At 41.7% G+C, this 12,175-nt stretch overlaps 2 protein-coding genes across 2 annotated transcripts in view; one reads left to right on the top strand and one right to left on the bottom strand.

Annotated features, from left to right (window-relative positions):
- Positions 1–637: 637 nt before the first annotated feature.
- ccdc12 (coiled-coil domain containing 12) lies at positions 638–7,939 on the top strand. The gene is made up of 7 exons (XM_020612862.1): positions 638–821; positions 3,969–4,042; positions 6,296–6,375; positions 6,556–6,617; positions 6,698–6,732; positions 6,832–6,908; positions 7,565–7,939. The coding sequence occupies exons 1-7, from the start codon at positions 738–740 to the stop codon at positions 7,642–7,644; spliced, it is 492 nt and encodes a 163-aa protein (XP_020468518.1). The 5' UTR covers positions 638–737; the 3' UTR covers positions 7,645–7,939.
- Positions 7,940–8,021: 82 nt separating this feature from the next.
- Positions 8,022–12,175, bottom strand: part of LOC109967313 (kinesin-like protein KIFC3) — an 11,517-nt gene continuing 7,363 nt past the window's right edge. Inside the window, exons 11-20 of the mRNA XM_020612798.1 lie at positions 11,409–11,556; positions 11,186–11,316; positions 10,990–11,101; positions 10,730–10,911; positions 10,550–10,654; positions 10,282–10,412; positions 10,056–10,176; positions 9,836–9,965; positions 9,354–9,583; positions 8,022–9,229 (exon numbers count right to left, since the gene is read on the bottom strand). Coding sequence (XP_020468454.1) covers positions 9,104–9,229; positions 9,354–9,583; positions 9,836–9,965; positions 10,056–10,176; positions 10,282–10,412; positions 10,550–10,654; positions 10,730–10,911; positions 10,990–11,101; positions 11,186–11,316; positions 11,409–11,556 — 1,416 coding nt within the window. The 3' untranslated portion in view covers positions 8,022–9,103. The remainder of the gene's footprint in view (positions 9,230–9,353; positions 9,584–9,835; positions 9,966–10,055; positions 10,177–10,281; positions 10,413–10,549; positions 10,655–10,729; positions 10,912–10,989; positions 11,102–11,185; positions 11,317–11,408; positions 11,557–12,175) is intronic.

The raw sequence follows: 12,175 nt of genomic DNA, 5'->3' as shown, positions 1-12,175 counted from the left end.
TGTGCAACTGGACTGTGGTAGTTAATGATGTGTTTCTCTGACTCTGATGCATCATATTCTATGACTTTATCATATGTTGACTATGTTTTTATATATGAAAAATATCATATAAAGTTTTATTTACTAGAAATTTCAGAAAAATGCACATCAGACACATGTGCATGTAGCCTAATCTAGTAGCACTTAATTTGTCTCTTGATGGGCCACTCACAAGCATTACAAATGGGTAGTTTTTTTTATTAGTGTTGTCATGATATTTAACATTTGGTAGCTGTTTTAATTACCAATGACCTACATTCCTGAGGGCAGCCCTCAACAGGTGAGTCAGTGTGCAAGTCTGTCCTGTGTGTGACCTTTATTTACTTAGGTCTGTTAATGGTCTATTAAGAGGTTCAGGTAGGCTTTAAACCAGCTTATGATCTACTGAAGAATAATTTACATAGATTCAAGCATTAATCCACATGTCAATGCATACAACACAGGCCACATCAAAAAATTGTGTAAGATTTGAAAAAGCTAAATAGATGTAAACAGAATTTAGATATTTATATATAATCGTGTTTCAATTGCGATTTAAAAATAATGATTTCGGAGAAATTTGTCAAACAAAATATCCCCTGATTAGGCAACAGGCCACTGAAATCGATGTGAACGACGGTCGTTTTTACATCCTCAGTCAGGATCGTTAATGGATTTCAGAACGAACTGAGTGAATTGAGTGGCGTGCAGGGACAACTATGGAGCGTAATGTTGGATCACTTCAGGAGCAGGCCTTGAAGAGAAAAGAGAGACTAAAAGCACTAAGAGATAAACAACTTCATGTAAGCGTCTTGTCTGGTTATGACCTGTTTCTTATAAATGCATCAGTCTACAGAAAATGCGTTATTTTGATAGTGAGGTAACGTTAGCCGACATAGCTTGTTACTAACGTTAGCATATTTGTGTTATGGTTAAGTCAGCCTTAACTTTGGTTTAATGTTTTGTTGATGTGCTGTGAGAAGATATAGGTTTCGACATTTAATTCAGACATGGTTAAGTCCATGTTTACTTGCTACAGTGCCTTTGTTCTTAAAATATGTGGTTTACCTATGAGGCTATTTTGCGAAGCTATCTTATATGTATTTCTTTTTTAAGAGAAATTAATCGCTAGTCATGTGTGTTATGATGTCGTAACCAGTTGAATCTTAACGTTATCTGATTAAATTAATTAGGATTCGTGGCTGTTTACAACAACAGCGCACTGTTTTTAACTCATGTAGGCTACAGGTGTCAAGTAGCATGCTGTTTTAACTACAACGTGAAAACCCCAGTTTCTGGTTGAACACAATCAGCTTCACCTACTACAGATGTCAGCTACTTTAATTGCCACCATTACGCTGCCTAGATCCTCTGCCATCCTTTATTCAAACAGAAACAGCAGGTTCCAAATAAACCTGTGAACCTCATAGGTACTTAAATCCTAATGCTTCTCTGCAGACCTCGGTTGATGTACAGTATTTAACACATATGGCCTCATCATCTTGCTTACAAACAGGTACAGGATAGAAAAGGCTGCCGGGATGAGAGCTCAGAGAAACGTCTTTTGTTCACTATATAATGGGACATGGAGTGATGGTTTTCAGATGGGAACATTGGTAAATTTGTGAAGTGGTATGAGGAGTGTAAGGATATCAGGGAATCTGTTATCTATTGTGCACTTCTTACAAGCGTTTGGTGCAATAAATAGCGCTGCAGTTCTTTTCTGCACAACTCGACCCATTTTTTTATCCTCTACTATTTTTCTGACCCTTACATCAAATGAAACAAACTGAAAGGAATAGGCCTGACATTTTTCTGTCAGTGAAATTTAACTTAAGGGCCACAGTGCGACTGAACCAGGTGTGATTTTAGGTATTTATCAAAATCAAATTGCTGAATTGTTGATGGGGGAAGTAGTGATGTAACAGTAAGACTGTGATGTGCTAACAACTGCCTCAGATTGAACACTAATAAATCAGAGATGCTAGCTGTGGGGTCTGAAGTAGCACTTTCCAAAATGAGAAGCTATTTTCTTGCCATTGATGGCTGTGTTTTGTCTTGTTCCCCTCAGGTAAAGAGCCTTGGTCTTATTTTGGACAGCAGGTTTTCTTTTAGTGCTCCCATAAATAACATCTCTTGTGTGGCGTTCTTTCATTTTATCATTTTATGTAACATTGTCAGGTGAGCACTCAGGTCATGGTCAATGCTTTTGTAACATCTCGCATTGATTATAGTAATTCTGTTTTATCTGGCATCCCTAAGAAACTCCTTCACAGGCTTCAAGTAATCCAGAATTCCACAGCAAGAGACGTGGTCAAAATTAACTGCAGATATTACTCTCATACTCATCCAGTGTCATTGAGTCCTGGTATATTACCATGTTTGGTTCAGAATCTTGCTGTTAACATTTAAAGCCCTTCACAGCCTTAAACCTGTTTAGCTGGTTCATCTTTCACCCTCCACTCCCATGTGCTCACTGTGATCCGCCTCAGTGGTTTGCTTTCAGTGCTGAAATTCAGCCTTAGCACTATGGGTGCTAGGGCATTCTGTAACGTTGCGCCGAGGCTCTGGGACAGGCTCCCTCCAGACATCCGACACTACTATGTGTTACTATGTGTTGTAATACTACTAGTATTATGGAGGCTCCCTCCAGACATCCGACACTACTGTACCATCACAGAGTCTAAGGCTGCTGTCAATACTTATCTTTTCCGGCTGGCGTTTCAATTAAATATTGTTTCATATGACAGCTGTTAGCTACTCTCTGCCACTTTGTGTTTTCCCTGTTCTTATTGTCTTTTATCTCGTTTATTGCTTTGTTGTACTGTAACATATCAATTATTATCAAGATGACGTTGTATGCCGAGGTATTTTGCCCATGATAATCGTGCAATATTGGATTTTCAAATCAACACAAACAGGTGCTGACCCACATATTCTGCTGGAGAGCAGGTCATTGCACCATGTTTCAGGGCTGCTGCTGTTCATGTTGAACCACTGAAATCCAGCACATTTATTCTGCAGTATTATGGCAGTCAGTCAGTCAGTTCAGAATGTGAAATCGTCTTGAAACAGGAAACACCGTTCACTGTGTGTGCTGTTGTTTTGGCACTTAGAAAAGAAAGTGTTTCACTAAAGCTGGTGATGAATGGAAGAATACTGGCTTGGCTAGCAATGTTTGAGAAACGACTGTTGAGATTCTCAGGTCTGGAGGTTGCTTCCCTTTGTACTGCACGTCAAGAAGGAGTCAGTCCCCTGAATTGTTATAGCAGGTAGACAGGAAGCCTCTTCAGGAAAATGTAAGATGGGAGGGGTCCAATGTGTTTTGGTAAATGTTTGACATGGGGTCATGATTGTTGTTTTCTGACTTTCTGCATGGCTGTGCCATCATTTGGTTTTCTCATTGGTTGCATGGTTAGATTAATGTTGGCCAGTCTGAAATACTGTGGTTGTTTTGGTAGCATGTTAGTTTTTCTGATGCTTAGTTTAGTTTTTCCAAGTTCTCAAATGGCACAGTGCCAATCATGATCACGCTGGAAATGCAAATGTGTTATTTGACTCCCAAATGATGACTCGGCAAGCAAGAGATGAATGTTGGACAAATGTGTATACCTTTGTGTCAGGTCTAAAAAGAACTGGTGCATATATTCACTTTAACAGACTTGTTTGGGGGTCATCTTGTAGTCTTTGTCTCCACCCCCCTCACCACCACCACACTTCATGTCAGTCTTTGTGCAAAGACTCTTATAAGAACAAAAATGCCATAAACATAAGCTTAAGTTCTTTTTATTTCATTCTTACTAATTTTTTTTTTTTTAATTCACAGAATACAACATGACTTGTAACTACTGTAATTGCAGCTGGTTCATAGATCAAATTGCACTGTTCTTTAGTGACAACACCATATGGTAAATTCACCTTACTGTAATGATTGTGTGATCTTCTAACAGGGGCGAGAGCAGGAAGATGATGAGCCAGAGAAGAAAAAAGCTTCACTAGAAGAGACTGCAGAGGAGAGGCACAGGTTGGCTTTTGTACTTTTTTATAAACACGTCATGGTTTCTTCAACCATCACTCACTGTTGTTCGCTGCTTTAGCTGAGGTGTTTTTGTTTTTTTTAAGCTGCAGAGACGGAACTGAAACTGCTATGGAAGTTCATCATCAGAGCATTTATCTGCCCTTAATCTGAACACCATCTTTCTGTAACCCAGTGCCTGTGTCAGTGCAGGTCATGAGATGCAGTGTTTACACTATGCTGGATCAGTCTCATGCTATTAGCTGCTCAAATATCCTGTAGCTCACTCAGCTTTCTGTGTTAGTCAGAAGGAAGGAGCAGCCATCTTTCCTGTCCTACAGGACCTTTTTTTCCATTGTTTATATTTAATGATTGTGCACTGGTGGCACTGAGGGAGTGCCACTGTATTTCCTCCAGTCCAACAGGCCAGATCTCTCTCATGAGAGTGAAAATAGCAGCCGACTTTACAAACCTAATTTAGACATTTGTCTGTGAAGAGAGAAAAGAGGGGTTTTTTGTTTTTGTCAAGTCAAGGCACACATTCGTAACCAGGTGTCAGTATCTTGTGGTTATTATTAAAATTTCATGGGAGATCAGATTTCCAAACGAAGGGATGAGAGAACAAAACAATCAGCATATTTTTCTTAAGTTATGTTTAAATTAATGAAAGCCAATGAAGTTTAACATGCCAAAATAAACCGATCTTGTGGATAAAGGTTTTCTTCTCTGTGGGTTGTGCGTTCCTCTGAGCTTGTTCCACAACAGGAACCAATCAGTGTCATGCAACTGTGTTAGAGGTGCTGCGTTTTCAAAGATAGATGAGTTCATATTCTTAGAAATGGCAGATAAAACTGTTATATGTTATTGCATGTTAGTACTCTGAATCTCTGTTGCTCATGTGTACATGAAAAAGCTGGGCTTATGTTTATGGAGAACAGGACAGGTAGCTTCTTTTCAGTGTAAACATTTGAAGACTGCTGCGCCTCCTCCTCACTCTAAACATTTTGAGAGGGCCGTACTTGGGTCAGAGCCCTGAAATTAATCACCGGCTCCTTTGATGCCCCAGTGTGCTTGAAGTAGAAACCTGTAAACGCACTCTAAACATTTACACGCCTCGAACTAAAAGGCCTTGTCAGCCTTGGATGGCAGAAAGTTTACACGTACACTCTGTTTATCCTGTGTTTTGTCCTTTGAGTGGTGATAACTACTCTGAGATGATGTTTTTCTTTATCCATGCGCCAGTTTTTACTTTAGTTTATAATGAGATATCTTGACGTTTACCAACAAGGATGGCGTCAAGTGATTATTGGCGTTGAAACTTGTCTTTGGTTTGCATTAGCACCACTGTTCCATCAAGTTTTACATTATATTGCATAATGTAGCTCGAGGATTTGCTAAACATATCCATGCTTTCCAGAGAAGCAGCCCTGTTGGTGATGATGAACGCCTTTAATATAGAGTTTATTGTAGAGAGCTGACAGAAAATGAGTGGAGAGAGAGATAGAGCAGGGCAGTGACATAAACCAAAAGTCCATGGCCAAACAGCGGAGCCACTTGTGGAGCCTGAAAGTAGGATGCATACATGGTCAGAGGCGAGAATTCAGTTTAATGGTGAGATGGATAGAGAAATATATTCCCCCTCTGAAACAGCCTCTTTGGGAGAGATTCAGGAGGCAGAGAACATGACTAGGATTCCTGCCCGTACCCATACAAGGAATCGGTCTGTCCGTTGGCAGCAGGGGGTGTGATGAATGTATCAAAGAGTGCACTGCCTTTGCGCTTAATCGCAAATCCATGTTAAGCTGACAACAGCTGATAATGCTCTTGGTATGTGCGTGGCCACACAATAGTTTACCTCTGCCTTTGGATATTCTGTATAATCTGCACAGAGGTCAGCTAAAGTTTCCAAGAGTTCCTCTGTGCAGGGACGTGATAAAAGATGGCGTAATTCAACATCAAGGAAGGCATTCCTCAGCTGTTTGCTGCTCTCCTCAGGTCTATTCCCAGGAGCAGGTGGAACATGTTAATTAGACTTGTTCATAGGAATAAAGAGGGGCATTATACCCAACCTCCTCCATGCATCAGATGTGCAGCTGTACAGGGTCTGCAGATGGTCTTTTATGCTCCTTAATGGCAGCTGGAATACATTTACCTACACTGCCACCTCCTGGACTGTCACAAGAGTGTGGTAGCTGAGAATGTGTTGTTTACCACTCATACCACTAAAAGTAGACTCGCTTTACTCTGTATTCCTGTATGCAGAGAGCTGAAGCTGAGGAATTACACCCCAGAGGATGAAGAGCTGAAGGAAAGGCAGGTGCCCAAAGCCAAACCAGCATCAGGTGAGAGTTTCTCAATCGTATACAAGCTTTGAAAAAAAATTTCTCCAACTCACATATTTTGGCATTACCTTTCCTTTTTGCTGGAGTGCCCACAGCTACTTGATAGCACCCTGTGAGTATTGCTCCTGCTGCTATTATCATACATCATTTATGGTGGTGACAAACTGTATTTGCTTGCAGTGGAAGATAAAGTAAAAGACCAGCTAGAAGCAGCAAATCCAGAGCCCATCATTGAAGAAGTTGTGAGTAATTTTCTGCATAAATGTGATTTTATTTGTTGTTGCATCAGTGGTTGCTGTATTCAGCTATTTTCTTCTGTCAGGATCTGGCCAACCTCGCCCCGAGAAAACCAGACTGGTAAGACCTTTTGGACCATTTTCAAACCTGTATGGTACATAAAATATTGCCATAATGAAAGTTGATTGTTGTTCTTTTTCATTGTGATACTCCATCCAGGGATCTAAAGCGTGATGTTGCAAAGAAACTGGAAAAGCTGGAGAGGAGAACACAGAGAGCCATTGCTGAGCTCATCCGTTAGTATTTCTTATTTGATGTTTTATCACAGAATTTCCTGATGCCGCAGAGACACCAGTGCCTGAGCTAGTCGTGAATCATTAGGCTAATTGCTTTGTGGTTGCCAGACTCTGCGGGGGATTGAAGGCGTCTGATAACATTAGGGGTGCGATTCTTTCACTGATGTATGATCCACATTCTAAATATAGGCATGAGCTTTCAGGAGCACACAGAACAGGTTTAACTGTAATTGGGTTTCCCAATTTGTGACACTGATTACTCACTGCTTTTATTTACATGCATTACAATTTCAGGTGGGCATGCTTTTTTTTTTGTTGTTAATGTGTGTACTTAACCATAACCAGTTAAAATGCTTAAGTTATTCACATTAAACAGATTATACAGTTACCCCTCTCAGTTTGGTCTTAGTCTTTTGTGCAGGTTCAGACAGTATTCCATCTATAATGTGATACAAAATAAAAGACAATGGGCTGTATTTACTACTACGGTAAAGAACTCTGGTTATTTCCTCTGCATCAGAAGTAACTTTGCAGCCTGTAAATCTGTGGGTAGGACATGCACAGGACTATTCTGTTGGCAGCAGGGATACATGGTTACAGGTTAACTAGTGAAAGAGTGAATGAATCAGATTGACTGAGTGTCTGTGTCTGCCCAGGGGATCGTCTGCGAGGCAGTGAGGCAGAGTTGGCCGAAGCTGTGGGAGCAGTGGGAGCAGAGGAGGGAGATTCCGACTGAGTCTAAAAGGTGACCGTTAAAAAAAAAACACACACACAAAAAGAAGAGGACAGCAAAAGTGTGGAACCCCACAAGGACAGCGGGACTTTACTTGGACTGTACTGTCACATCTGTGTTGTGCTCAGAGAGAACGTTGTTTTAATCGCTTCCCTCGGGTCCAATTCATCTCGTCATTATTACACATGAATACATCGGTAGTACATTCTGTGTATGTGGTTTATTAAGGTGCATTGTTAATGTAGTCATTAATATTGTTATATTTTATATTCAAGTAAAATAATGTGAATTTTTCAAATTCCTGATTATTTTTTGTGTATTTTGCCTTTATTAGAAAATAGGGGTGGTTCAATATGGATAATAAAATGCATCCATTTGTACTTATTTTCTGTAGTGGGAGAACGTGCATTAATTATCTCCAGGCAAATCTGAACCAAGAACACTGCAGTTCTGTGGCATACCAAATTATTTCTTAATCAGTGTGTCACTGAAAAAAACAACTTTAAATGCATCATATTTATCTAGAAAGTAAATTTTAATCATTATTAAGAGGTCTAGTCACCATAGAGTTCTACAGTAGTCACTGCAACACTGATGTCTTGCTACACTTGAATCAAAAGTTACTTCTGATCCAACAGGTGATAAATTGAGGAACAATGATGAGCAGGTAGCTAAGCTGTTTTTGGCTTGACATTCACTAGTGACATCTATTGCAAGCCCCTAAATACCTGGTCTAAACTGAAACACCATTTCCAAATAAAGTGCATTTTCTGTCCACATAGGCCCAAACTGTCTCCTCAATACGGAGGATGTTGCACAGTTCTTTATATTACCCCTCTAGCACAAGGACACATGTTCCCTTCAGCGGCTTCTCTTTTCCCAAAAGGCAAATTTTCAAGGCTCTAAAGAGAAACTAAGCATACAGTGGCTGCTCTTCTGAAATTCACAAAAACTACATAAATATATAACTTGTATTAAATGTCATTGAAATGATTAATACCTCTGCTACAGAACAGGTTCATCTACACATCAAAAATATTACAATACTAGAGATGCAGCTCACAAACTACAGACATTTATCGCAAGATGATTATTACTGCAAAACCTGAAGTATTGGCACCTGATGATTACTGAACCTGTGGGAATATGATGCTATGCTAAACACAGATGATCACTGACAATATGATACAAATCTGGATTTTGGTAGTTAATACAAAGAAATGGAGACTGTAGTTCAAGGAGGCATCGAATCTCAGACTGTAGGGGAATCAGAGGTTGTTTTGGCACTCAGTGGAAGAATAAATACTCCTGCATGCACTTTAGCTAATGATAAAGGGTTACCACTTGTCAGAAGCAGAAAAGGAGGAGGTCAAAACTGTCAACACCTGACCTCGATCACAGGTGTTACAGGTTTAGCCCTTGAGCAGGATTGCATTCATGGATCCCTGGTGATTCAAGGTTGTCAGTCGCACTGTCCTCCACCAGATTCAATCTTCCTCGCTGCAGGACCGAGTTCCACCTTGCACACCCTCTGGGCAAACTTCAGCGAGCACAGCGTCTCTCCCACGTTACTCTCTAGAGCCGACACCTTTAGCAGCGATTGCAACAAAATAAGGCTCTTAACAAGGATTTTTAAAAAATTACAAATACTGTATATGAATAAATTAAAGCTGTAATGTTAGAAATCTAGAAATTTGGAGTAGTAATATTACCTGTACCACCATAACAGTCTTGCTGCCCTTGCCCAGTGAATCTTGTAATAAGTACGTAAGGCGGGAGTTCCTGAAGGGGATGTGAGTCTGTCGAGCCCTCAGTGCCTGAATCACATCCCCCAGTGCCAGTAGAGAGCGGTTAATATTCTGGGCCTCCTTCAGCCTTTCCCCCTCTGCACCAGATTTCCATACTCTTTCTGAGCCAGCCAGGTCCACCAAGTTCAACTTGCCTGAGGAAACAAAAGTAAATTCAGAGTATCATCATCCATTGTCCAGTCATCTCTGGACCCACATGTGCCTGACTGAATCCTAATTAAAGGTGTCACTGTCACTTTTCCATGCTGCTTTCTCTCAGCTTTTCACAGTGATCTCCATTGGAAAAGACTGCTTTTGATTCAGCATTATGACTAATAGATGGAAGTATCATTTACATTTAAATTAGACTCTTCTGTGTTGGAAGAATCAGTGCATGATTTACTGACCGGTGGTTCTGGAGCCGCAGGCGAGGTCGGTGCCCTGAACGGTGATACAGAGTAGAGCATGGGAGCGTGAGCTGTGCTGGTTCATCTGAGTCCCAAAAGTGATCCTGTTCCTTCGGGCTGTAGCTAAAATCTGGTCAAACACAGAAATATTTAGCATGAATTTTGTGGACAATGATTGGTTAAACCACTTCAGGACAGACTGTTTAAAGCACAGTGTCACCTTCTTAATGTGCTGAAAACTCTTAACTTCGATGACCCTGAGGCCCGGGACATGCAGCTGTCCTGTTCCATCCGGGTTGATCTTTATGTCCAGTTTCTCTCCGTCCTTACTCAGCAGGTCTCTGAGAAACAAAATATAAACACGAGCGATAAAACAGCTTCCATGTTTTACCTCTAAATTATGATACTGCAGCCTAAACACCTATACTCAGAAAAGTGTAGCTTACCTTAGCACCTCGTTGTAGATCTCCACAGAGCTGACTGTGACTGTGTAGGACCACATGTCTTTCCTCTCCTCGATCACACTGAAGAGTTGTTTCAGGGCTCGCTGGTTGATGCCTGGGTTTTCGGCTGTGCCCTAAGAATCAAATGTTACTCAGCCTGCATCCTACAACATGGACCATATGCCTGTACTGACATGTACAGTGACTACAACAACCAATATTCACATCACTCTTTTTTGCTCCAATAATGCTGTAAAATGACAGATTCTACCTCCATCGTGTAGGTTTTTCCAGAGCCAGTCTGTCCATAAGCAAATATGCAGACGTGGTAGCCATCGATACACGACGTCACAAGAGGTTCAATCTCCTGGAAGACCTGGCCAAACCAAATAAAAGGTTAAAGTTCACCCTTGTTACATTATCTGCTTAGTACGAGGTTCATTTGCACTACCTCTTCCTGTGTGGCCTCAGGATGGAAGACCTTGTCCAGTTCAAAGACGCGGCCCTTTCCTTTGCTCAGCACAGTGAGAGAGGACTCGTTGTTGGGGTCCGTCACCACTACCACAGACTGGTCCTCCTTGTGCTGGTCCTCCTTCAGCACAGGCTTCACACGACACAGCACGCGGATGTTACCTAAATACATAGAGCGAGCCCGGTTAATGTCAAGATTCTGTTTGCTGCAGCGAGTGTTATTTCTTCATCTCTGCAGACCTTTAAGCTCTACCAGCTGCTCATGGTACTTTCTGCGCAGTGCAACCTCCTTCCTGTATTTCTCCAGCAGCTCTATGTTTGCTTCAGACATCTCACTGATAGCCACTGAAATCTGCCAAACACATAAAACATCAACTCTTTACTAGGCTTGTAATTTGATCAGATTTATGTCATAAAGTGATGTCAGAGTATGTACCTGTTTTTTTGCTTCATTTATTGCTGCTCCATAAAACTCTGAGAAGTTTCGAACCTGGCTCCTCAAACTGGCGTAGTCTGTTTTCATGGAGCGTAAAGTCGGCGGGAGCGCTGTCAGACGCTTCTGAAAACCTGACAAACAAACTCAAGGTCAAGTTTGGTTTAACAATATTCTTGAAGTAAGATTTCTGTTTCTGGGGATTCAGTGATTTGGTGTAACTCACTGAAGAACTGGTCCTGGAGGCTCTGGAACTGTTCCGCTGAGCAGCTGGCGGCGGCCTCCACAGCCGCCTCCTTCCTCTCCTCCAAGTGGCCAATCTCCTTCAGCAAGTCCTCTCTCAGTTTACGGATTTCCTGCTCATACGCTGCAATCTGTCAAAGGTCCAGCACAGCAGTTTGTCAGTCTGTCACTAGTGCGATCTGTAACTGACAGTGGAACATGCTGTGAATGTCTAGCACCGTGGAAACCTTCTACTGATCTCTAAACAGGGTGGGTTTTGTTTACCCCTTCTGTCTCTTTCACTTTTCAGCCACAGTTGATAGTTTCATGAGAGCCACCTTTGTTGGCAGTTTCCCCACTTTTAGTGTCCAGCAGCTAACAGAAATAATTTGTGTATTAATGAATATTTAGTTTTATGATGGAGCATTATTGTCAAAAGCCCAGATGAAGGTTACCTTAAGGACTTGCATAAAGCTTGTTGCTATCTGGAATATGTTCAAAAAACATCCATTCATCCATCCATCCATTTTCTTCCGCTTATCCGGGACCGGGTCGCGGGGGCAGCAGTCTAAGCAAAGATGCCCAGACCTCCCTCTCTCCAGACACTTCCTCCAGCTCCTCCGGGGGAATGCCGCGGCGTTCCCAGGCCAGCCGAGAGACATAGTCCCTCCAGCGTGTCCTGGGTCTTCCCCGGGGCCTCCTCCCGGTGGGACATGCCCGGAACACCTCCCTAGGAAGGCGCCCAGGAGGCATCCGAAAGAGATGCCCGAG

This window comes from Monopterus albus, unplaced genomic scaffold, assembly GCF_001952655.1.
Source record: "Monopterus albus unplaced genomic scaffold, M_albus_1.0 scaffold127.1, whole genome shotgun sequence".
NCBI classification, from domain to species: Eukaryota; Metazoa; Chordata; class Actinopteri; order Synbranchiformes; family Synbranchidae; genus Monopterus; species Monopterus albus.
Note: the sequence above shows the minus strand (reverse complement) of the source record. Positions and strands in the feature narration are given on the sequence as shown.